Here is a 27,385-nt window from a genome sequence, read left to right as displayed (position 1 = left end):
TAAAATAATTTTGCTAACTTAGATTGATTCATTAAAATCTTTTTTTTTCTTTGAAGCTCAAATTGCTGTAGCTTGTAACCTACAAGCACATTTCGCTCTTATTTGTTTGAATGCAGATTTAAAGAATCTCCCATATATTACTTACTTGTTTAAGCTTCTTTAGATCTTCATCAAGTTCTAAGTTGTCCAAAATAACAGCAACAAACAAACTCAGGAGGATCTATAAAATGGTTAAATAACAATGAAAAAACCCACATGCCATAAGTATGAAAATATATATACAAAATAGCTACCTAAAATATATGCTATAGAGAACACATTAAATGAAAAACAAACACATTTCTGAGGATAACTGCTAGGCAACTTAAGATATTTATCACAGATATGTTAAAGGAAATAATATATTAATGGAAATAATCAATATAAAATATTAATTTGCTTTATGAAGCTAATTTAAAATGGAAGCTAGGAAGTTTTTTTATAAACTCAACAATCCCACTTCAGAGGTTCTATCTGAAGAAAATAATCCGAAGTGCTGATGAAAAGTTAATACACAAAGGTCCTTGATACAGGGTCATTTGTAATAATGAATTACTGGAAATAGCATCTAACCTTTCATACATAGTTAATACAGTTATAAAGATCTCTATTATAGAATTCTTATAGCTATTAAAAATTCCCATGTTGTAGCTGGTCCCCAAGATGGTGCCCAGTTTTCTTCATGCCTTTGGGTGTTCACACTCTTGTGTTGGGCAAGTTGAATATGGTTTGCTGTGAAAGAGACAGTGTGTGACTTATAAAGCTAGGGGATAAAAGACATTGTAGCTTCCACACTGCTTGTTCTTGAATCATCCACTCTGGTGGCGGTCTGGTGCCATATCATGAGGACATACTCATGGCCTTATGCCCTTAACCCTGGGAGTGACCCATCTTGGCTTTGGAATCTCCAGTCAGTCCAGCCTTCAGATGACTGTAGTCCCAGCCAAAGTCTTAGTTTTAATCTCATGAGATGCCAAGCCAACTGTGTCCCAGATTCTTGAACCACCCCAAGAACATGAGAAAATCAGCATGTGTTGTTGTGAGCTCTTAAATTGCTCATAATTTGTCACATAGCAATAATAATTAATTCACTCATAAATGTTAATAGCTTTGAAAAATGTTGATATTGCAAAATTAAATAGGAAAATATATAGTAAAGATACAATTATGCACAAAAAGGAATTATAGTGAAAATGCAAGAAGGTGGTACTTTAGAAATGGTAATGGTGCTTGCCTTTATAAAAATGGATTTTGTCCTTTTCTTTCTATTTTACCATATTTCCAAATATAAAAAAGGCATATTATTCTTTTGGAATAGGCAAATAAGGTAAAATAAGAAATCAAAAGGGTAGAATTTGAAATATTTTAACTTCTGGTCCCTTTTTAATTTCGAATTCTCTAAAGTTCTAGATTCAGCAGATCATCTTTTTCTTTCTCAATTTATAACTTTTCTCTTTCAAATTTTCAGTTTTTCACATTTCAGTTTTGTTATTCACAAATTTATTAATATCAGATGGTTAAGGATGCAGGTAAGAAAGTGCAGGCAAGTAAGTCATGACTTTTAAGTATGAGAGAGAATATTATGCAGAATTTAATGGCTAACTCTTATACAGGTTTTAATGAGTATGTAACAAGGAAAAAAAGCTTCCAAATATTATTAAATCTTGACAGACTATGCCTGGTTTGGAACAAACGCCAACAACCTCCTTTTTAATAGCCATGTCTTTTGGGATCCTGACAGAATTTAGACCGTAGATTAGTACCAATGTCGCCAAGTCTGCCACTCCATGGGCATCTGGGCATGAATAAAATCGGGTATACTCTGAACCAGACATTTCTTAGTTCACTCCAAGTTAACCCCTCCCTGTGACCTTGATCTTGACCTTGATGCTATCATCAAAAGTAATATCAAGCTCACCCCAAATTCAGAGATATCCACCTGTAGGTGCGCCTGAGCCATCTCACACCACCCCTGGCCCTCACTGGGCACAGCCCAGGCCCTGCACTGTGTCCTAATTTGACCAGCTATCTGTCTCTCCAGTGAATGGACAAACACAAATCTAAAAAGAAAAACATAATAATCACTTTCCCTGAAGAAAAAAGGGGAATGTGATTATCACCCCCTCTCTTTTCTTAAGGCATTTCCTTTAGAAAAGTGGTCCTTGTAAATTCTTCCTCTTGGTGAATTTATTGAAGAATTCCTTGGTGATATATATATGTGTTTGTGTGTATGTATATAAAAGCAAAATAAACCTTTTTAAAAGCAAAATAAACTTCATCTGTTTTACAGCCCAGGAATGTTTTCCTTAAGGACCTGGGGTGATCATTTCAAAATATAAACATCAGGAAGACAGTGCCTGGCTCCCCTGGTGGTGGGAAGGTGGGAATGTAACTCAGTCACCTGGCTCTATGTTGCAAAACTACCTACTTGTCACGGAGAGATGAGAAGTTTTAGTTTTCTTTTGGATGAAGGTAATTAGCTATCGCAGATGGCCACTCCAATTACCAGGTGAATTTAGGGGAACTATATTTAAGAAACGTGCTGTCAAGTTTTCTTACGTGAGGACTAGTTATTTCCATTTTCGAACATGGATGTGTCCTGGTGAGATGCATAAAAGAGCGAGGATGCCAGCCTCTGCCATCTCTTTACAGGTGGCCCGCATGCCCGTCGCAGCCTGGTTTAGGGATTCTTCAATAGCAAAACTGCTTTCTTCCTCATCTACCTTGCTGGAGAGATTCTCTGGGTTGGCAGGAGATTTTATTTTTAATTATTTCCCCAATACCAGACAGATGGCAGGCCACTTAAGGACAGTGAGGTTATGTTATTTGATTAAATTCGACAACAGCTGATGGAGTCCATCGATGTGGCAGACGCTGGCCGGTCAGGAACATAAATACAATATTGCTACCACCGCCATGAAGTTCACAACCGAATTAAGCAGACATGGGCAGGCAGATGGGTGGAAAAACACAGTGGTTGGAGACCTTGGTGAGCAAACAGGCTCTACCCATCACGAGCTGCCTGTAACCACTAGCCCACGTGAGTTTCAGCGCCCTCATTTACACCATGTTATGGATACAATGTGAATAGCTCAAAGAATTGCAGCTTTTCATTTAATCCTCTACCAACAACCCTTTACCCATACAGGTAAAGCCTGTATGAAAATATATAAAAGTCCTTTTGGCTCTTTGTAGAACTGAGGCAGAACTGAAATAATTTTCTTGCTATTTCCACCAGTGAAGTTAATTTAGTCCCTAAACCCTTTTGTGCTGAAAGCTGAAAACTGAATCTTGCCATTATCAATGTAACATGGTCCTTTAAAATTCAGTTACATTAGATTATCTATATTGTAAACCAACGGCACATCAATATAAAAAGAACTCAGTTACATTTGAATCAATGCTCCTTTTTGGGACCAATGCGCCTATCTTGGACCAGATTAATGGCTGGTCTAAGGTAAGTGTGCACTGGTGCTTTGACGTTTGACCCACCATGGCTGTGTGGCTGTCTGCTGTCCCTCATCAGGGAAGTGATGGTGCTGTTTGGGGGCTCTGGGTTTTCTCAATGATGAACTGGTCACCATGCCAGTTCCTGGCAAGAGCCCTGATTCTCAGTGATGTCCTCTGTGTTAGTTTCTTAGGGCTGTTGTAATGAACTGCACAAGTGTGGTACTTTACAAAGACAGAAGTCTATTCTGTGAAGATTCTGGAGCCCAGTTCTCCAAAACTGAGTTGTTAGCAGGTCTGTGCTCCCTCAGAGGGCTCCAGCAAAGGCGCCTTCATTGGGACGCCAGCTTCCAGCAGACCCGGGAGTTGCTTGGCTGGTGGCTGCATCGCTCCACCCGCTGCCTCTCTTCACACTGCCTCCTTGCTCTCCCTATGCAGCTCTCACCCATCTCTTACAAGGACACTCGCCATTGATTTAGGCTCCATCTGGATAATGCAGAATGGTGTCCTCCCAAGATCCTTAATATAATTATATCTGCAAAGAATCCCTTTTCCAAATAAGGTCACATTCACAGCTCTGGGTATGAGGCGGCAGACATATCTTTGACGGAGTCTCCACATTCAATGCCCTCTGCTCTCTGTCTGGTCTCGGGCTTGGGCCACTGATTAGCAATGGTCTGTTCTCACCCACTGCCTCTCCATACTAAGGGAGACTTGGAAGTTCTGCCACTCCAGATGGGTACTAGGGGACATTTATTCTTGGGGGCTGTTGCAGGCCCTCTCTACCTATGTAACTGCGGTTAAATGTTTAAACTGATATTAGACCCTAGAGCACAAAGGCAAAAAAAAAAAAAACAAAAACAAAAACATATTTCTCTTAAAGGTTTGTTTCCACAGATGGCAGAGACTCCACCTTACCTACAAATAATACAGCCTGGGCAAGCAGAAGTGACTAACCTTGAGCTGAGCGCCAAGGTCAGCTGAAGCCAGGAGACCACAGAGGAGAGCTGTAACCCAGAGGCCAGAAATGCAAACCTCCTGTTATGTGGGAAAAAATTTTCTTCACACTTTTTGATGTAAGAGTGCCCTGTGGCCTGCCAATGAACCTCAGTCTAATTCATATTTCTCTGCCTTTATCACTCCATAGTCAGTAAGATGTAACTCTGTTGTTCTCAACCCCAGTCCCCCAAACCTCTATAACCTCACTCCCTTTCTTAATTGGGGAAAGAAATTTGCATCAACCTCCTGTCTCCATGTCAATTTACAGGAAGACTTTCTTTTTTCAAAACCTGGTGTCACAGTATATGATCTCAATGCACATAGGACACTCAGCCCATTGCTTTGTAACAACTAGGCCTCCTGGGCTGCTACCCAGCTCAGTCCAGGCAGCCCTTGTTCCTGGAGAATTCTTCCCCGTACCCACCAAGTTCAGACAGTAAGTGGGTACAAGACAAGTCTGGAATGTCAAAACGCACCCAGGCTGGTATGGGCACTGCTGCCAGTGTCTGTGTGCAGCAAACCACTCTACCTTGGAGACACTCTGCCACCCTGTCTCTCTCACGCTCCACCCTGTCTCCCTTGTGCTCCATCCTGGAAAATGTTCACCTTCCTCCCAGAAAACAGGTGTGTGAAAGAAAACTGGAGCTGCGCTTGGTGGGTGGAGGGAAGGCTGCACAGACACTAAACCCAGTCAGCGTATCGTGGGCTTGGTTCTGAGCTCTCCCAGCATTTAGATTTCTGAGCACAAGATTTCTGAGCTGATCTGGTCACAAGAGCTGATTTCTGATTTTGAGACCTTGATAAGAGTCCAACTACGTGCTCCCAAGATATCAATATATCAAGAAGGGTGACGTAGGGACAACGGTGAGACAGACTTTCCGGGTGGCATGAGAGAACACAGGGCCAGGGACTATGAGGCTTATCGGGAGCCTGATGAGCAGGAACGGAGGGCCAGAGAGAGGCAGGGCAGGGAGGGCAGGTGTGAGTGCGAGAATGCCACCGAGGGGGGTTGCAATAATCACAAAATCATGACATTAGCTTCTTCTCTGTCAAACTTTTCCTTGCAAATATTCTGTTTTTCTAAATGCATGTCAAGCAGTTATTTTAAACTGACTTATTGAAATTGTAACTAGACAGTGTAAAGTACAGTTTGACAAAGGTTATTAAACATATACCATTTTGCTACTTGCGCTTTAAAAGACAGCACATGTTGTACATGCTTCTTGGAGGACAGAGAAGCTACCGGCAGTGACAGCAGAGAGATGGAGGAGGGATGTTGGCTGCACCTTCTCCTTGTCATGCTGATGAGAGTTTGGATTTCATGGGAGGGAGAAGGCAAGACTCAATAAGGAAAAGCTTTGCTTTGCTAGAGAAACAGGCTAAAGGGCTTAGCAATGCGATAGTCCACACTTAGGGAATTGCGACAAACTGTTGGAAGTGGTTTTGGCAACAGATTTAAGAAAGATATAAGAGAAAGTTTAAAGTACATGCAACAAATATCTTTGCATGTTTAGGCTTCACGGCTGGATGAGCATACAATGTGATGGGAAGACAGAGACTATTTAAAATTGCATGCAGCCCGTGTCTCCTCTTGAACATTGGTGTTCAGCTTGATCCTTGTCACCTGAAGCCTAGGGTGCTGTGATAAGGTGACAATGTGGCACTCAGGGTGAGAGAGATTGTGAAGACTGGCTTTGACGGTCTCTTTGGAATGGAAAGCAGCGATTCTGCGATTCTGCGGAGGTTGGCTGAGTATGCAGACCGTGGTAAGAGGTGAGAATTACTTTGTAGTTCTTTTTGCAGACTCTGGCCAGGTGGCAATAACCACTGTCATGAAGAAGTAGGAGTGAAGGCTCCTGCCACATGCAATATCCATCATCTGCGAGATAGGATTTTCCTACAAATCAGTACTGTATAGAATTGGATTGAGGGTGAAGGTTGATTTGGGGGCCAACTATTTTCCTAACCACCCCCATCAGAGGTCATGGAAGTGGAGGGAAAGTCCTAATTCTGAAAGCAAAAAATATTCCTCAATTGTCTCAGTGCTTGTCCCACATTTTTTTTTTTTTTTTTTTACAGAAAACAGGTAACACTCATGAATAATCTGAACCCTGCATTGAGGCTAGAATCTTCTTTTCAGGGTTGAGTCACGTGTTGGGCCAAAAAGTTTGCTTTCCAGGGTTGCTACTGTGCTGCACAGGTTTCTGCTCAGTGATAGTCACCAAAGAAGGGATTCTTACAGGAACTTGCCATGAATCACCACAGCTTCATTGCTGACATGAAACACTTCCATTTACACTTGGCCAGTTCTAAATGGTGCAATCAACTGCCACTGTTTATTTTTGTAGTGTTTACCTTTGTATATTATCTACATGTGAAAGGAGACATGGAATGCCATATCATTATTTTCTTTAATCATGCAATTTCAGGGGTGGAGGAGGGCTAACAAAGGCTAAGTCCCTCCATTTCCTCTTAGGGAGGCTGGGGCACAGGTGCACATTTGACACCGTGGCATTCATCTTGGGCAAAGCTTTACAAAAAAAAATTCATATATATATTCAGACATCGGCTACCTGCCCCTCCTAACGGATCTATAAAATGACTTTCTTTAATATGCAAGTGTTTGTTCTACTATGTGGCAGTCAACCGCTGTGACACATGCTCTATGATAGGTGCTGGGAGATTATGAATCACCAATTTCAGTGAAAGAGTGGAGAATATTTTAATAGCGATTAATACCCATCTAATTCTTCACTTTCCTTAAATCATAACAACCATTCTCAACATTGGCCAGGTATGTGGTGTGCAAAATGCCACATTTCAGGTATCTTCCAGCCTGGGAAGTCTTGTTTTTAGAAGTTTTATGAACTTTTATACCATTCCAGGGGATGCTGACTTTCTAGCTCAGTGAATTTCACAGATCCATTTCCAGGTTCAACATGGCTGTTGCCCAGGTGTTGTCGTGGGTGGTCGGCCTGTCTCTTTCTCTAACTCCTCCTTCTCCTCACTCTCCTGAAAAAGCTCAGATTCCCCTGAGTGAAGGGGGATGCTAAGCACCAGCTTTACACATTTCATTACAGACAATTAAACTCATTTTCTTTCCATTAGTCCACAGTCCATGTCAGCAAAATTCAATAAACCACCGAACTAGTGTGTTCCTGGTAGCATCCCTGCATCTGATTTTGTGGTGAGGTAGCCATTCTGTCCCCCATCCTGGAGGCTCATCCTCTCTCCCAAGGCCACTTTTTGGTTAGCAGGATTTAGACGATTGAATGCTGTGGCTCATTTTTGCCCTTTGAGAGCAGGTCTTCTTGGCTGAGCGTGTCTCTCAGCAGGAGCATATCTTATTTTGCTTTCTGTCCAACTCTGCATAAAGTCCTGCCCTGGCCCAGTTTATCTTTCCCTTCTCATTTTCCTTTTTTTCTCTAAAGTCACTTTCACTATTTTCTTTGCCTTTAGAGATAGCTGACAACTTGCCCTTTCGCAGAAATGCCACCTTTAATCTTATTTCTTTCTTTGCTGTGAACCCTGTTAATAATTTCTATTTTTTAATTATTTTCAAGTGCACAATAGACACACAGCAGGCATCTGGCTAACACACCATAATCTTGTGTTTTTCTTTTTCTTCTTACCATTTATAATCACACTATCCTAAGCTGTCTTGCTGAATGTAGTTGGAAACAATTTCATTTTTTATATAGGTCAACAAAAAGTCAAATGCAATCAGAGCAATGTAAAATGGGATATATTCAATACAGATGCACTTTTAAACAAATCCTACAGAATCAAGTTATTTAATTTATACTTCGAGATGCTCATTTTTGTCAGCAAAATATGACTATTCTCAGAAAGCTGCCACTACAGAAGCAAAATCAAGAGATTGCTGTGTTAATTTAGGTACTTCAAAGGTAACAAAAAGACTGTCCACAATGAATGCTTAATTACATTTTCTCTCTTTCAGTATTAACATCACAGGGTTTTCCTTTGAAACAATAATGAAGGGAAAAACACAGAAAAAAAAAAAAAGGTCTTTCATCTGGTTAATTCTTCCATAGTCCTCATCCCCAAATCCTTGGCGAAAGGGGGAGGAAGGAAGATGATTTTCTCAAGCAATTGGCAAAGTGCAATCAGTCAGGACAGAAATGCAAAATGCATACCTGGTGGGTGGGAGGGACATTTTAAAGGACAATAGATAATAGTTATGAATATGCATTTGCTATACACTTAAGCTTGATTTTCATTGTGGGTTGACAAATTGGTGCCCCCAGGAGGCTATGGATTAGCCTGCTGATTTTTATCCCAGAACAAACAGTAGCCAACCTTTTTTTTTCCCCTGCTGCCTGGCACACGCTGTCCCTGAGAAGGTTAAGTCAGGAAGCCGCCAGATGGAATGGCTCCCGTGGCCAGCGTAGGTGAAAACCCATCAGAGCGCATGTGTTTCTGGGGTTGGACTTTTTTTCCCCATTGGGGTTAAAATGTTATGTAGTATTTTGCAAGAAGAAACATGCACATGAACAAAACCGATCATTTAAGGTTGCAGGCTGCAGGGAGTGGGGAGGTGTTTGTCTCACACACACCCATATTTACACACTGGTCCACAAACCATCTCCAGCTGTGGGGACTGCCTAAATATATATTTAAAGATTTATTTTTATTTATTTATCCATACAAGAGCTGGGGTGCAGGCCAGAGGTGCGGGGGCCGGGGTGGGGGGAGGTGAGAGGATTCACCAGAGACAGAGTGGGGAACAGAACAGGCAGAATCATTGAAATACACTGCTGAGGGGAGCAGCAGGAGAGGTTTGCTGCACCATGTGGGTCAGCTCCCTGCCTGGGGATTGAACTCGTGCTGCAGTGACTGGCAATAGCTTGATAGCACTGAGACTTTAACCCCTGCACCACCATGGAGGCCCCAGAACCACCTATATTTTTAATATTGCAGATCAGGGGGCTCAGGGGTGACTGGGAAGCAGATGTCTGTGACACAGGCCTGGACCACAGAGCAGATAATAACCACTTCTATCACTGGTGTTGTTGGGTCTTGAATCACAGACTCTACGTGTCTGCTGGTTGGTTGGTTTGCACTTCCGATGTCTGACTAGTTGGAGATTCAGAGATTAAGCTCTTCCCCATTTTGCCAGGATGTAGGTTAGTACTTACACAATTAATACTTACACACAGGAACTGGATGAAGCTAATTGAGCTAACTTGATAGAGTCCATACAGGAACTGTCAGTTTGAAGATACAAAGAAAAGCCAGTGGTGATCTTGCTTTAAAGCAAAACCCCCAGTGACCTGGGGGACTGACTTCAGTCCCGAGGCTTTGGGGCAATAATCTCAGTTTTAATAATTTAGTTATAAAGTATGTTTTTTCCCCCACTGAGTTAATTAATTCTCATTTAAAAGTCACCCTTGGGCCTCCCTGGTGGCGTAAGGGGTTAAGACATAACCTATGAAGCTATCCACAGCCACAGCAGCATGAGTTCGATCCCCAGCCAGGGAGGTGACCCACAGGGCGCAGCTAACCTCAGTAGGTCTGCCTGTTCTGCTCCCCACTCTGTCTCTGGTGAATCCTTTCACCCCCACATAGCTGGCCTGTACCCCAGTTCTTGTATGCATAAATAAATCTTTCAAAATATAAAAGTCACCCTAAAAATTAAAAAAATCTCAATATTTGACCTTTTTTGCTCTAGGGGGCCCAATGGACGGTGGTGGAAGACCACAGAACCTGGTGGTGGGTGTGGCAACACATACCTGAAGAGGGGTACACCTGTACCCCTAAATCATACACAGTGTTGGAAACTAATGTTACCTCAAAAAATGCAATACAATGAAAAATTAGATATAATCAGAGAATCCAATAAAATATCTCAAAGCTTTATAAATCTCACACGAATCTTGCTGAGAAAAACTAATGAGTTTTATCTGAACAGAGAATTTCATCTACCTCATATCCTGTGTAAGTAGTAAGCTGAGATGAGCTAAGGACCTAGAGGGGACAGGCAAAAGTTTAAAACAATCAGAAGACAGAAGAGAATATTTTTATTACCTCTGGGTGGGAATGATATTTCATAAGCGTGGGTCCAAAATGAATATTGACCATTAGTGAAAGACCAATAGTTTGGAACACGTCAAAACACACTATCAAAACACGTCCCAAATGGGATAATGGATGCTGCCGGCGAGAGGAACTTTGAAACACAGAGTAGTTAGGGAGTTAATATTCAGAATGTCTGGTCCACTCCAACCAATGAATCTTAAGAGACAAGCTTGCTTTTAGAAAAACGGGTAAAGGAGATGATCCGATGAGCCACAAGGGAAATGGCTAATAAACAGATGAAAAAGTGTTCCTTTCTTAATAATTATGGAAATGCAAAAATGCGAGTCAGGCAAGGTGATGCCACCTTGGCACGCCTGGACGGTCAGCATCCCGAGAGTCTAACAGCATCAGTGTGAGAATGTAAGACTCAGGAGTCCTCAGCCATCGCTGGGGAGGGCCGCCAGTGCACTCTGCCCTTAGCAGGGGCCCACCAAGTAAAGGTCCAGACACAGACATGTCAGCCTGAGGGTGGAGAGGCAACACTGAGGGTGTTATGTGGGGAGTGAGACAATCATTCACAATTGCACGCCATGCTCTGCTCACAGGCTGCAGAACTAAAGCCTGCGCACCAGGCTCGGTGTGTGGGCATGAGACCCAGCCTCAGGCCTGTGGCAGCCTCCAGCGCCCTGGATTCCACCACCTGGCATGTTTTCTAAAGACACTCTCTCCAAGTGGGCACAATGTCCACACTTAATAGTTATGACATTTTAAGAGTAAGACATTGGGGAAGAACCTAAATATGTACCAGAAAGGGAACTGATAGGCAAATGTGGCATTCGCAGGCCACGGACTGTATGACTGTGTATACTGAGGACTGCGTGAGCTTTGTGGGTGGGTATTAAGATAAAAAGGTTTAATAAAGAATATTTGGGCAAAACATCAATGAGACTAAATACAGCATTTTGTGCCATTTATTCTGAAAACTGCTGCTACTGATGATTTATAAGGAAGGAAACACATAATTGAGTGCAACAGGGCCTCAACATGGTCTGTGGTCATGGTTGTGAGACTTTGTACAGATATCTCCCCAGAGACAGCCACAGTGATATAAAATGTCACTTAAATTAAATACATTATTTTTAATGGACATATACGTGTGTGGGCAATAGCTGATGTCCACTGATTTTAAGACACTGATTTCTTTTCACAGCTCTGAAGTTGGGATGCACCTGATAATCTAGGTGCATCGTTTAAAGACTGGGTTTTGGGCTCATGTTACACAGAATAAGAATCTTCTTGTAATCAATGGTTTTAATAAATTTAGTGAAATATGCTTTACAAACTGCAAGATGGATGTACACAGCATCCTTGTTGCACGGGAGAAGGAGTTGGGGAAAGACGGGAGAGTGACTGGGGCTTCAGTGATGCTTTAAAATGACTGATAATACTTTTCTTTTTTTTTTTTGTGGGACCCTCACCAGTGGCCGGGGATCGAACTGGTGCTGCAGAGGCTCCGGGCAGCCTCGCAACCCAGCGCTCAACCGCTGCGCCACCAGGGGAGGCCCAAAATGACTGATAATACTTTACATCTGTAAATTTAGAACATCTGAACAAGTTAGCATAGTAACATTTCAGCACTTATTAATATATAGATTTGCATGCGCTCACCACTTTATCTAAGGTTAAAGGGTCTCAGTGTGGGTGAAAGCTATGATTGTCCCCTTATATCATGTCAGGAACAGCCTGAAAAAGACAAGTGCAGCTCACAGGCTCACAGAAACCTTGGAAAGTGAGTGTTAGGCCTTCCTCCTTACTTTTCGAAGTGATAAATACAACTCTGAGCTTAGGGAAATTGATTCTTCGCAAGTCACACATGTGGTGATCAGCACGGCTAAATAGAACCTAAATCTAGATTTTTGGACTCTAAGTCAGTACCCAGGTATGCCACTATATTTACCAAACTATCCTCGTTGGCATGGAGATTTTCTAATTCTTAATTGCTTGATAGTTTGAAAAAATTACAAATAGAGGAAGAAAACTTGAAGTTTCAGTCTTAAAACTACTTTCAGAAAATCACAGTAAAAGAAACATGTATTTTGGGCAGATTCTTAAATCAGTAGAATGTAGGGGTGGAATTCGAGATGGGTTTTCAAGCTGTGCTCTGTGGGTTTCTGAAGGCTCAGGTGAGCCCCAGGAGTCCCTAAGAGTACTTAGTGTTCCACAATCAATGCCACATTTTTGGCCCAATGAAGGGGATTTAGACCGTCCAAGCAGTCGACACACCATTTAATACTTTACTTCATTATACTGGTGATCCCTGTAGAAGTTCACTTGGAAAAATTTACTTCACTAAATAAATTACTAGGCTAGGCCTTTTCTCTTCCTGCATTCATATTTTGTGAGTCTCTGACTTAAGGATCAAATCCATATCTATATGTGAAAAATCTGCATTGTGGATAGCAAACCATTACATCATTTTAACAGAAAAATGGCTAAGGAGGTGATCCCTGAGCAGAGATGATTTCAGTCCTATCTCTCCGGTACTGAAGCCACGAGCAACACTCTCAAGTTATTCCATGGTTTTATTTTTTATTTTTTTTTATTTTTATTTTTTTTTATTAAATTTGTTTGTTTGTTTTTTTGTTTATACATGCACTGGGTACAGTCAGAAGCGCGGGAGGGTGAGAGAATTCACCAGAGCCAGAGCGGGGAGCAGAGCAGGCAGAAGGACCGAAGTACACTGCTGAGGGGAGCAGCGGGCGGCAGGAGAGGTCTGCGCGCCGTGTGGGACCCTCCTCCGGTGGCCGGGGAGCAGCCGGGGATCGAACCGGCGCTGCAGAGGCTGCGGGCAGCTTCGCAACCCAGCGCTCAACCGCTGCGCCACCGGGGAGGCCTATTCCATGGTTTTAAATGAGCTTAAACACATAGTAGGGGCTTAATAAAGTGGAACTCAGGAATGAATGAATGAATGAATGAATAAATAAATGCATGAACGAAGGACATGACACAGACTCAGAGGTCCAGGAAGGGAGGATGCAAAGACCTGAGGGTCGAGCGTAAAATTAATAGCATTGACAGACCAAGTCCTGGTAGCCAAGACTCCCTTCTCCCTGCTCAGTGTCCTTTCCGCCCGTGAATACATTAAACATCATCCCATGCAAAGTGACTTCCCATGCATGTCCTGTTTGAACCCAGAACATTGTACCAGGGAACACTGTTCCCAAACCCTTTTGGATGGACATGACTTAATTCTCCAAGCCTTTACCTGTAGCAGATGCAGCCTCCAGCATGTCTGCTTTCTCAGCACTTGCCTGATTCATAGATATTTAGGTTTGGAAGGGACCTCAAATAGTTTAGATGTAATTTGTTTTATTTTAGTGATGCTTGGGCAGAGGTTTGACTCAACGCAGACATTTTCACTATATGGCAACACTATATTTCATAAACTATGAAGCGGCGATTTGCAGTCCCAAGAGCACAGGATTCCAGACCAGGCTGACCTGCGAACTGCTGTCTCAGCATTTACAGGGTGTGTGACCCTGGGCTAATTATTGCACTCCTCTGCGTCTGTTTTATCATCTGCAAACTGGGAATATTAACTGACTTCATTGTTTCAAATCAGGAACAAACATGTAAAACACTTAAACATTTTGTAACTCAATAAGTAGGAGCAGCTGCTTTTCCCTTCACATGTTTCTAATAAAGCATCACATTTCGGGGTCCTTTCCTGGAACTTTTGACATAATATTAGAGTCTAAGTTTATATCTTAAATATTGACAGCTTTACTATATGGAGATGTATATTTGGCATTAGAAAGACCTCAGAATTATTATCCTCTAATCTGTCGTAAACCTCAATTTATAACTTTTTTTTTTTTTACAATAAAAATATATTGAGGAGAAACATCTGCTTGTGTAACAGAAGTAAATTTTCCCTGGATTTCGATATTCAGTTTTATTGTGCTTTGACAATTTTTGCAGCTCTGTGTTTTATTTCCACCTCCATGGTTTTGCACACATGCACACACACATGTGCGCAAAACACTGAGCTGATTTCTAATTAACAAACTGCACCCTAAAGTCTCCAATTCCTGTCTGCAGTTTAATTACAGCTGAGAAAAAGATGTAGTGAAATTGAAGAGAGTGTCTCTACATGATAAAAAAAATTAATAATACTGTGATTCTGGTTTAATCCTTGGATCATCTAGGTTATAAATGCTGAGATGCTAATGTGCGATTTCCATGTGTTTTTTTTTTTTTCCCTCACGCACACACTTGAACTTCAGGGGGACAATTTCTTACTTAAACCTTAAATCTGGAGCAGTTCTTTTTTTCATAGACATTTAGGATGGATGGGGACTCCCCCTTGCAGACCACTCTACATGTGTTCTCTGACCCTCATTCTGAAATTGAAAAAGGGCCAAAACTTTGTTGGTGTGCATCCCATTATGAATTATATCATTGAAAAAAAAAAAAAAGCCAAACTCACCAGCGTGGCAAAGAGATGGTAGAGAATGAAATAGATGGCGACCACAGGTGCCCACATGTGTCCCACGGCATTCAGAGTCTGGTCCATTACGTCCACCCACCCTTCCTGGGTAAGGATCTGGAACATGGACATAAATGCCTACAGAAGAAAAGAATGGAGGTATTAAACACCTTCCCTAAGCCTGCATGCAATTTGAAATTTGTACATGTTGCTGCAAATGGCATGAGTCTGTCATTTTTGATTGCTGAATAGTATTTTATTGTGTGTGTTGATAAATACCAATTATTCTTTTTTGAAAGATATTAGATAATTTATTTTTATTTAATAGATTCTGAAGTGGTGGTTTTTAATTTTTTTTAATTTTTATTTATTTTTAAAATATATTTTTTACATCATTTTTCATTTTTGTACAATGTATGCATTTTCATCTTGATCCACTCATCTGTTACCTGATTCACTCATCCGTTTTGGGGAATTTAGGTTGTTTCCAAGTCTTGGCTACAATAAAAATAAGAGTTCAGGTTTCATGTCGAACTAGTGTTTTTGTTTTCTTTAGGTGGATACCTAGGAGTGGAATTGCTGGACTGAAATCCTATACTGTTAAAACACTAACAAGGTCAATAAAAATAAAAATAAAATAAAATTAGCATATAAATAAAATAAAATTAGTATAGAAAATTAGTGTATAAAATAAAATTAGAGCTTGAGGAATTTCATTGCAATATTACTAATTTTATGTGATTGGCCAGAGTAAGAACATTCTTAGTTCAACAGATGGCAAAAGCTGAGGACTGAAGAGCCTAAAACTTGATATCAAATCAGTGTGGAAAACTAAAATAATTACCCGGAATTAATATAAACCTTGTTGGTGGTAAATACTATTGAGCAAATTAGAGAAAAATTCAGGAACTTTGTTTACTTATCTTCTTATTTTTTCCTTTAAGCAAGTTAAGTAACATTCCCAACAGATTATTATTATTTTTTTTGCTGCTGAAAACTATTTTTGTAGTGAATTACACTTCATTGTCTAAAGGCATATGAGAACAATAACCTCAATTTTACTTTTATAGCATTCATCTATCAAATTATTTCAGTTTTATTGAAAACATGGCTCTTTTAAAAAGAAATATTTCTAAATGATACTGCTATGCTAAGCAACTTAATAAAGACACTTTCATGATTTTTCAAAAAATGTCAAGGCACAGAGTCAAGATCATAGAAGCCAAGACTGAAAAAAAAAAAAAATAAAGCATTCCAACAAAATCCAGCTTAGCAGAGATGTAGATTCTCATTGCAAAGATCTTTGCTTAGCTTGATCACTGCATGTTTTTCTTATTAAATATGTGATTATATATACCCCTCTGGATCATGGATTCTATACACATCAGTGGTCCAGAAATGCTTCTCAATGAAATTTTATGATGATATCTGGGCAAAGCTGACAACTGCAATCCCATGACTCAAATATCTTTATCAGCTTTCGTACACTGAAAACTCAAATTGAATTTCCAGATATCGGCATTCCAAAAAAATAAAGCCCAGGATAATACAAAGATGTAATGAACCCAAGCTAAAGGCCCTGCACTGATAGAATCTTTGAACCACAAGAAACCCAAAAGAGAAAGGGACTCTTTTTTTTTGAAAATAAAGAAATTACATCTTGAAGATGACAGATGACTAGTTCAAAGTCATTCTATTAATTTTGGCACCAACACAAGTAGGTAGCACTCAGGCAATATGTCTCCAAAGTAAGTACATTTCTAAATATTGTATCCTGTGTTTGTTGAAGTCTTGAACATAAGGTTTCCCAGACCTAGTCACACAGTAAGCTTTCTTATCAGTTTTCTTTACTGGGGATAATTAAATTAATTTTTTAAGGCTTAGGCTGTACAATGCCCAGCACACTGTGGACCCATTTGAACAAAGGAGCAATTAGTTGTCAAATGAATATTCAACTAGTAGATTTTTCTACTTAGTCTTTGTCCATGTGTAAAATGCTTAATTTCTCCTTGAGTTAAATTTTCTATAATCTCATTACCCTCCAAAGTGTTTTATCATGAAAGTATGAAGTTGGTTGATATTGATACTTGAATGCAGCACAACCAAGGACAATCTAAGCTTTTCTTGCCAGGCTGCCTAAGAGAATATTAGCTTTAACTCATCCTAAAAATGCTTCAGAGAATTTTCAACACATCATTTAACCTTATAAGTATGCCAGAACTTATCATTGAGGGCAATTATTTTTTCCCTGGCCTTCCCCACCCCCTTTCTGTTGAATATTTATTACATCCAAAGGCAAGGAAGACAAGTTCCAAAGATGATTCACATAAAAAATATCAAATCATTGTATTTCTTTTTCATGTCAATGTCACCAGTATGAAAATGAGCATTCATCCTGAAGACTCAACAGTAATAGGGCAAGAGTGAAAACACCTTCCAGTATAAAAGGCACTTTACCAGATGAGGGGTTCTTTCTCCAAAAGTGACAGGGATACTTGTGATTAAGCCCAGTAGATTTATTCTTGGAACCTAGAGACCAAAAATTCAGGTCTATCCTCCAGCTGTCTCGGGCACAAACCAACTTAATTTGTTTTCATCTACAGCATTAGCTCTCATGAATACTCACCTATTATGCATTCAGTAAATGCTGTGGGAGTGTAACCTGTTGCTGTAAGATAAGCAATATGGGTAAGAACACTCGGGTTATCCTCTATTCTTTTCAGAGTCTCAGAAGGAAAAAAAAACTCATTTCCATATAGCTCAGCCACCTGGAAGTTCATCTTGTGAGATGCTGAGAATTATAGTTGAGAGCAAATGTCTCTGTTATAATAGGACTTGTGTGTTTATAGCTGCCTACAGGAATAAGCCAATGACAGGTAGTGCCACAAAATGCTTCTATTATAGGCTGAGAACTAATTTGTGTCCTGGACGAAGGGTGGCTTATCTGTGTTATTAAGATTCTATCCAGAGATTTACATCTTAATAAAGCTATGTTTGAGATTGTGAATCAAGTATGTTTACTGACTTACATTGCATGGGGGAATCTGTGTTCCTTTAAGAATCTGCCTAGCTCATTGATTGACTGAAATTATTAGTGGTTAGTGAAGGCTTGATGTATTTGGGAGTAAGATGAATAAACACGATTTCTTTTGTCAACAAATTTATCATCAAGGGTGGAAGAAAAATGAACAGACTCACTCTAGGAAAAAGAATGAAAAAATGATGGTGTGTAGGGGAAATATGGTCAATCTATCAAAGAACAACCCAGGGCTAAGACGATCCTCTTTAGGGAGTTAAGGATGACGATTGCCTTATCATGAGGAAGACGAGTACGATTTTCAATGGTGGAGAAAGGGGTGATGAATAAGGGTCCAGAGGAAGTTGTTTCTTTTCTCTAAATCAAGCTGTATTATGACACAGGTTGTGAAAATGTTACTGACCGTCCCTCCTTTCTCCCTACCTGACCCCAAGCATATTGGGTTCCACTAACTCTGTAAGTTCAAAAAGCTGAACTTATAAAATATTGTATATGTTTGATGTATCCATTTATGGTGTCCTGCAAACATAATTAAAAAATTTCTATGTAATCTACTTTGCCATTCCTTTTATGTGTTCTTATTTTGTTTTAAAAGAATTATCTTGCTGCATGGTTAGATATAAATGTACATAGTTTTATGCAGTAGTTTAGTTTCCTTATTTCATTATATTTAGTATGTTCAACAAGAAATCATTGTTTTAATAAATTGAAATCTGGAATTTATTTTGGTATATGGAGTGAGACAATAATGAATCTTACTTTTCAATAGATTATTAGTTGATTTCAGCACAACCTGAAAATCTATATTTCTTTATTAATTTCAAATACTTCCTTTGTCTTATATTGAATAATTACATGCTTTGGCTCTATTTCTATATTTCTTATTCTTTGCCATCAATCTATTTTATCTCTAAATTTCCTAATAATTCTCCATTTTTAAAAGTTGGTAGGGTTACTAGCCCTGTCTCAAAACTCTTTGCTTTTAGTATTCTTATATTTTTATATGCTAATTTCTCTGAAACATCCTCTTGTTTTATTCATTGGGATAACATTAGATTATTCTAAAGACAATTAATATTATTCTCAAGTTATCCTTCAATCTCAAGAAAGGCATGTTTGCCATTTAGTAAGTCTTTATTCACGATTCTTAGCAAAGATTTCTTCTTACATAGTTTCTGCTCATTTCTTATTAAGCTCATTCTCAATATTACTTTTCCAATCTAATCAAGATGATACTATATGATTAAAACATTACATGGTAAAGAAATCTGATAATGGGTTTCACAATGAATAACAGGGAACAGGAGTATTCCCAAGTGTTTCTTCTTTCAGAGGCCACCATTTTTTTTTAGTAAAAGAACTGGGGTGTAGGCCAGAGGGGTGTGTGGGGGGGTGGTGAGAGGACTTATCAGAGACAGAGTGGGGAGCAGAATAGTTATCTACTGAAATACACTGCTAAGGGGAGCAGCGGATGAGACAGGTGAGGTCTGCTACATCATATGTGGGTCAGCTCCCTGGCCAGGGATCGAATTCACACTGTAGCTGTGATAGTGCTGAAACTCAACCCCTAAGCCACCAGGCAGGCCCCCCAGAAGCCACCACTTTTAATTAATTTTATTTCTACTTCTGGAGGTGCTCTCCATGTGCCCATTCAGTATTTCTTGATCTACCTACTTTAGACATGGACTTCTATGATGTGTGAAGATTTAACTCAAACACATCGCTCCTTACTTTCTTGTTCACTCCCACAATTACACAGAAATCTCCATCTTTTGTCCCATAAACTTGATAGGATGGCTTGCCCTCTTAAGATGAAGGTCGCAGCAACACTGCTCACCCCACTGCCTTCTACCTCTCTCGTTTCCCATCTTTAGACATGTGCATGCCTTCATCCCAAAGTTTGACAACATGTACACTATATATTTTAGTCACAGTTGGGTCTTCCATGCTTAAAAATGCATTGGCAATTGATATATTAAGAGTCAGTAAGGTTGACTATGAAAATGGAGTTCAATACTGAGTCCAATAATGTTCTAGGATAATCATACTTCTCCCCACAGACTCCAGTGTAATGACAGGTCTAGAAGGTCAATGTGCAAGATGAAAGAGCCTTTTTCTGACATTCCACAAATTGCTCAGAATTTACATTATTGGAACCATCACTTTCTCATACAATTTATAGTTTATTTTTTTTTTTTTGCTGAGATTTTCTAATGGTTTTGCACTTGTATCATTGGGAAAACAAATATATGCTTTCTTCCCTCTAGCTCAAATAGCTTCCAGATTTTCACAGTTTTACCTGTTGTTTGGAATAAATTCCACTCTTACTCTTCTACAGATGTTCTTATTGGCACCTTCAATTACCTAGAAACCATTTAATTTTTACTTCTACAGGTAATTTCCTTGGAGTTCTCTTTCTACCTGTCTTAATTTGGACTAATTAGCTTCCAGACCTGCTCTACCATTGTCAAAATCTCCATTTTTAACATTTCTTAGCTACATCTTTTTATTTTCTTTCCCCCATCTATTTGCTATATATTTTATTTTATTTTTAAAACATTCTTGTTTATTATTTATTTTGAAATATAGGATTTCTCTCCTCAGGTGTGATCCCCAGTTTTCCCACCACCAAAGTGCCCACAGTCCTCTACTCCACTCCACTGTGTTCCCTCCTCTCTCCCATCGCCCCTCCATTCTTGGCTCTCCTTCTCTGCCTCTTTCTGTTCCCTCCTGCTAAAAAATGGATGTAAAATCTGAAACCATAAAATACTTAGATGAAAGCAGAGTCAAAAAACTCCATGACATAAACCCCAAAAACATCTTTGCAGACTCATCTCCAGCAGCAAGGAAAACAAAGGAGAAAAGAAACAACTGGGACTTTATCAAACCAAAAGGCTTCTGTACAGTGAAAAAGACATCTTACTGAATGGGAGAAAATATTTGCACACCATACCTCTGATAAAGGATTGACCTCAAAGATCTACAAAGTATTATACAACTCAACAAAAAGAAAATAAATAACCCAATCAAAAAAATGGGCAGAAGAGCTAAATAGGCACTTCTCCAAAGAAAACATGCAGCTGGTCAACAGACATATGAAAAAAATGCTCATCACCACTTATCATCAGGGAAATGCAAATCAAAACCACAATGAAATGCCACCTCACACCTATGAGAATGACCCACATGAAAAAAACCACAAACAAGTGCTGGTGAGGGTGTAGGAAAAAAGGAACCCTATTCACTGTTGGCCCAACCCCTAGAAAAGAAGTGTGGAGACTCCTCAAAAGACTAAAGATGGATTTACCATATGACCCAGGATTCCACTTCTAGATATTTATCTACAGAGCACAAAAACACTAACTCAAAAGGAAACCTGCACTCCAGCGTTTATTGTAGCACTATTTACAATAGCTAAGATATGGAAACAACCTAAATTCCCCAAAGCAGATGAATGGGTCAAAAAGATGTGGAACATGTACCGTATGAAACACTACTCAGCAATCAAAAAAAGATGATAACTCATGCAGCAACATAGATGGAACAGGAAGGGATTATTATAAGCTAAGTGAGCCAGAAGAAGAAAGACAAATACCAGACGATTTCACTCTTACGTGGAATCTAAAGAAATCAAAGGATCAAAGACAAACTGTAAGACTGACCCTTGAAAGTAGACCATGGATCTTTTTAATTTTTTTTTTCATGCTTTAAAAAGTTTTGTTTGTTGAGTAACAATGATTTACAACACTGTGTATGCCTCATCCCCAGTTATTAGAGTCCTGCTTCAATTTGTCTGTTAGGTTTTCTTCTTTGGTTCTCTTTTTTCTTTTGCTATCTCAGTCTGAATAGAAGGGTTTTACGGAAGAGAAGTATGAGTGGAGACCACGAGCAGTTATGCTTGAAATCCCAGGTTTCAGATATTTCTCCAGTCCAGGAAGATGCTGCAGATCTTTACTGCAATCTGTCCCCATGTCCTCTCATTGCAGTTCACTGTCTTTGAGCTGTTGCCCTCACCCTCCTTCTCCAGGTGGGGGCAAAGACAAGTTGACTCTGTTTAGGTTCTCTGTGTGGGGAAAATGGCGTTACTCAGGCTTATTTTCACCTCCCACCACTAGCCTGTATGGCCACAACCTGCAGCCTTGTTTTCCTCCCAGGTTTCATTGCCCACATGTGATATTGTGTTGGTACAAGAAACACTTGGGAGCTTGGGAGCGTGAACACAGGGCGTAGGCACCTATGACTATGGACACCCAGGTCCAAGAGGCCTGAGAGCATGGGTGGGGCATACCTGGAAGTTTGGATGCCTAGGGAGAGCATCAGAGATCATTATGAGGAGAGATTGAGAGAAGAGACAACAGACGGAAGCCAGAGAGAGCGAGCTCAGAGATCACAGGGCTCAGTTGCTGTCTCCCTGACTTGTGGTCTGCTGTGAGTCTGGTCCCCTGATTCAGCATTAAAGGTCTGTCAAAGATATCGAAGACTCCAAAATTCTCTTTTCATCTGCCTGAATCAATAGTGAACCTGGCCGGCCCGGGATGGCTGCACCAGGGAATTGTGACCTTTACCATTTATCTCCCTAGGACTCCTGTTCCCTTGTGGCCTCTGTTTCCTTCTTTTCTTACTTTCATTTTGTTAAATTTTTGCTTATTATGGAAAATACTACATTTTCAGAAATTAAGATTATTTTGCTTTCACTCTCAAGCTTTCCCCCCAGCCGGAAAAAATGAAAATGGTGAGACTTAATAGTTTCTCCTGCCTCTGGTAAAATGGACTTGAACAAGTGAATTCTACATTTGAGGGGCTGCTGTGGTCTCTCCAGGCCTCTGAAGCCCCCCACAGTTCCACTCCTCAAATTGAGGGCTAGGAGTACATGCTTTCGGATTTGCTTTGCCAATTTAATTTCTCCTCAACGTCTTCTGGAAGACAGGTTTAAAGCACGAGTCTTGAGTGTTTTCATTCTCTCTCTCCCTACCTTCCTCTTTCCTAGTGGCTACTATTCAAAGATAATAATGTGAAATTATGACCTTTCCTTTGTGTGTTATTGGTGTGTAATTTTTTCCACACCGATAATCATCTTATTCATTTCCTTAGGTTTTAGGGACACAGATCTGTGATTTTGCTCTATTTTGCTATTTTAGCCCTCATGTTCAAACCTACAGACATAAACAGGGCACACAGCTTTGTCTGCAAGTGATTTTTGTTTTCTGTTTCTAGTGACGTAATCACATATTCAACACCCCTATATAGGTCAATGCCTGTTCACAGCGCAGGTGTCTGGCTGCAGCTAATTGAATAAGGGGTGAGCAGTTAACCTGAGATCTGGCCAGTTGCAGTTGAAGTGGTTTGGAACAAGAACTCTGCCTCATCAGGGAGAGCTACATTAATCAAACCATCTCTAATGAATGTCAAATGAGAGGGGCCGAGGACAATCCTGTCATTAGCAGCAGGATCTGGAGGAGAATGCATGAAAGGAGATTGGCTGTGCATCCGAGTCGGTGCAGCGGAAGGGTCATGCAAGTTACCATACTTCAAGGAACATATTCCAAATGTGCACATATTCCAAGGAAACAATATCCCTGAATGAACAGAGGAAGTGTGTGTGTGTGTGTGGGGGGGACACACACTCAATAGACAGTCTGCAGTGCTGTTCACTGGGTGGGAAGAAAGGCTGTAAAAATCATGAACTCAGTGAGCTCCTCTTTCTGATTGGATTGTTTCATATTCCTTGGGTAGGCAGGGGTGAAATAAAGCGTGAGAAGAGAGCAGAGTGGATGCCACAAAACGAGAGTGTGAGGAGTGAGCTGTTCCAAAGGTGATGAGGCGGAAGCACATCCCCCAGCAGAGAAGAAGGGTCTCCTTGTTACTGAAAGAGCGTGAGCCCAAAGCATGGAGCCACCAAATTCTCTGCCCACCCACTTGGGCTCCTTTGTTGGCTCTGTTCAAATTCCTGATGTGTAAATGCTGCAGTTTCATGGTGGGGTCACAGAGCCTTCCTTTTTTCTCCATCATCTCTAACTGGCCATCGCATACACCCAACAGCCTTTAAGTGCCAACCACATACTGATGACCTACAGTACCGCATGTCCAACCCCACATCCAGAATCAACTCCCCACTGGCCCGTGGAGATCTTCCAGCAAACTCAAAAACTTGTCCCAAACGAAACTCTTCAAGCCACACTTTCCAACCCTTTTCTACTCCTTCAAACTACTCAGGCCAAGGGCCTTGCAGATGTCTTTAGAGCTTCTCTTTCCCTTGCATTATATACCCAAAATGTCAGAAAACCCCGCTAAATCCCTTATAGGAAATGAATCCTAAAACTTGGAGCTTGCTAACATGTTTTTCATATCAACATACTAGTGTATTCATTTATTTCAAATTTTCTTCAATTATTTCTTTAAATATACTTTTTTTACTAATAAAATATTTAAAGGAAATCCTTTTAACTATTACCATAAATAAAATTCTATATCCTTTACTATAAATAAAACCGTAAAATTAAGAATGAAAACATTATTAAATATTAACATTATGTTTATACATTTTTTGTTAAAATTTTCACATTAACATTTTTTAAATTGAATTATTTTAAAGATAGAGGTTATCAGGACTATAATTGAAAATCTCCATGTTTTTTTCAAATACATTAGTTGATTTAGTTGTAATATCTTTTGTACTGTCTTTCCTTGCCCTCCTTGTCCTCCTCAGAAATAACCACTATTGTGTAATTGCTGTTTATCTTTCTCTTCTATGTTTTGGAATACTATTCTTATGCACAGTATATAGTGTGGTTTCCTTTTTAAAATCTGCATCAGCAAAGTCATTACTGTACATGTCCTTCTACAACTACTTTTTGCACTTGACTCTATTTTTTTTTCTTTCTTTTTTTTTTTTTTAAAGATTTATCCATTCAGGCACACAAGAACCAGGGTACAGGCCAGATGTACGGGAGGGTGAGAGGATCCACCAGAGACAGAGCGGGGAGCAGAACAGGCAGACTGACGAAATACACTGCTGAGAGGAGCAGTGGGCAAGACAGGAGAGGTCTGCTTCACCATGTGGGATTCCTGCCGGCTGACCAGGATCAAACCCGCGCTGCAGAGGCTGCGGACAGCCTCACAGTGCGGCACTCAACCACCTGTGCCACCAGGGGAGGCCCACTTGACTCTATTTTCAAAATGTATCCTTTGATGTCAACATGTGTTGACTCAGTTCATCTTAACTACCCAATAGCAACCACCCTATATGTTAACTATCATCCTATGTATTAACTATCCAATATCCACCATCCTATGTATTTGCTTCCATTTATTCACCCACTCCCTATCTGAAATAAACCATTTATAGTAACTGTATAAGGTCTAATACGAATTTTTAAAACAATCGCAAATTCTTACGCAATTATTTAAATAGAATTGTCTTCCTTTGATCGTGTACCTTTTTCAAATGTGTGGTCAGGGTCATAAGCAAGGGTGAGAGATTTACTAAATATGTTTGCTGAAAGATTTTAAAGAAAAATATTTGTCAGCTGTTAACAGTACAGAAGATACTTATTGTACTACCATCCCAAGTTGCATAGGTTCTCTGTTGATTCATGCAAATGAAAAGAATTTTGGAGTCCTCCGAATCATTTTACAGGCTTTACTGCTGAATCAGGGGACAGAGTAGTAGGCAGGGAGACAACAAATCAGACCCTAGCCTCAGCTGCCATGAACAGAGAGCTCAGGAACCCCTTTGATGCCCGACTTCTTGGCCCAGGTGTCTGTATTTACATATATACATACCCTGTGCTTTCTAGGCTCAGGTGTTCATAATTATAGGCACACGTGCCCCATGCCCACACCTCTTGGCCCTGGATGTCCATGCGGGTAATGCAAGACTGCAGGTGGCAGCCTAGAGTACTGCAGCTGAAGGTGGGGAAGAGCCTGACTCAGCCACTCCATTTTTCTCTACAGTATTAAAGTACGAATTTTTTAAACAACCACAAATTCTTTTATGCAAGTATTTAAGTAGAGTTGTCTTCCTTTGATTGTGTACCTTTTTTAATGTGTTCATTGGCTTTCCTAAATTACTTTCAACTTAATGTTTTTTACTCTGTATTAAAATACATGTGAAGCATGCATTTCTTCTCCTTTTAGAAAGAAACATAAAAGACTTTAAACGTGGTGAAAAATACATCTCCACACCATCGACATACAACTTACATTTTACACTATAATTTGCATCATTTTATCTATCTTTAGCTGGTTTCAATAACTTTTTCTTTACAAAAAATTTGCTTTCAAGATAAAATGCACCTGACAACTTACATAGTAGTTCTACCTTTTTAGAGAGAGTCCCTGCTGTGTCTTACTACCAGTCAGCCCTGAAATAGAAGGCTTACCTTGATGCCATTCACTGAGTGTAAAAGTGACACCTCCTTTACTTTAATTGCCTTAATTATTCACCTACTCACTCTCCTTGTTTCTTTTACCCCACTCAAACAGCAATGATACATAGCTTTAGCTTCTGAAAACCCACCTGCCTCATGACCCTTTCTTATTTTGTTGCAGAGTTCCTTTTATTTGAAACATGCTCAACTATCCAAAGCTTTAACAATATTTGAAGTGCCTTAGTGAATGCCAGACCTTCCTAATGTTGGTGTTTAAAAAAGTACATTAGTTGGCAAAATCACAACTGAAAACATCAAGGTCATCTGAAGAATGAAGGGTTGGGGAAAATGCAATTAAAATAGCATTCAGTGTATTTAAAGACCTTCAATAAATAAAAACTTCACGAGCCACCATTTACTGTGGTCAAACTAAGCTGCCCATAAATACAAACTGTGGATATTAAAACCTGGTGTAAAAACATAGATCCCGGGGGCCTCCGTGGTGGCACAGGAGTTAAAGACAGTGCTATCAAGATACAGACAGCCACTGCAGCAGAGTTCGATCCCCGGCCGGCCAGGGAGCAACCCACATGGCACAGCAGACCTCTCCTGTCTCGCCCACTGCTCCCCTCTGCAGTATATTTCAGGGGATCTGCCTGTTCTACTCCCCACTCTGTCTCTGATGAATCCTCTTACCCTCCCGGCCCCCGCACCACTGGCTCACATCCCAGTTCTTGTATGCATAAATAAATAAATCTTAAAAAATAAAAACATTAATTCAAAAGGGCAACTCACCCCTATGTTTATAGCAGCACTATTTACAATAGGTAAGCTATGGAAACAACCCAAATGCCCCAAAATAGATGACTGGATCAAGAAGATGTGGTACATATACACAATGGAATATTACTCAGCAATCAAAAAAGATAAACACATGCAATTTGCAGCAATATGGATGGAGCTGGA

General features: G+C 40.1%; 1 protein-coding gene across 5 annotated transcripts in view; it reads right to left on the bottom strand.

Annotated features, from left to right (window-relative positions):
• The window catches only part of NALCN (sodium leak channel, non-selective), a 267,020-nt gene that overhangs the window by 91,864 nt on the left and 147,771 nt on the right, over nt 1–27,385 (bottom strand). For all 5 annotated transcript variants that reach the window (XM_054701970.1, XM_037528733.2, XM_054701969.1 and 2 more), the window contains 2 exons: nt 15,014–15,151; nt 146–220 (listed from right to left, as the gene is read on the bottom strand). In XM_054701970.1, the coding sequence (XP_054557945.1) occupies nt 146–220; nt 15,014–15,151 (213 nt within the window). The remainder of the gene's footprint in view (nt 1–145; nt 221–15,013; nt 15,152–27,385) is intronic.

This window comes from Talpa occidentalis, unplaced genomic scaffold, assembly GCF_014898055.3.
Source record: "Talpa occidentalis isolate TD23 unplaced genomic scaffold, MPIMG_talOcc4v2.1 talOcc4.5, whole genome shotgun sequence".
NCBI classification, from domain to species: Eukaryota; Metazoa; Chordata; class Mammalia; order Eulipotyphla; family Talpidae; genus Talpa; species Talpa occidentalis.
This window is presented reverse-complemented; position numbering and strand designations above follow the sequence as displayed.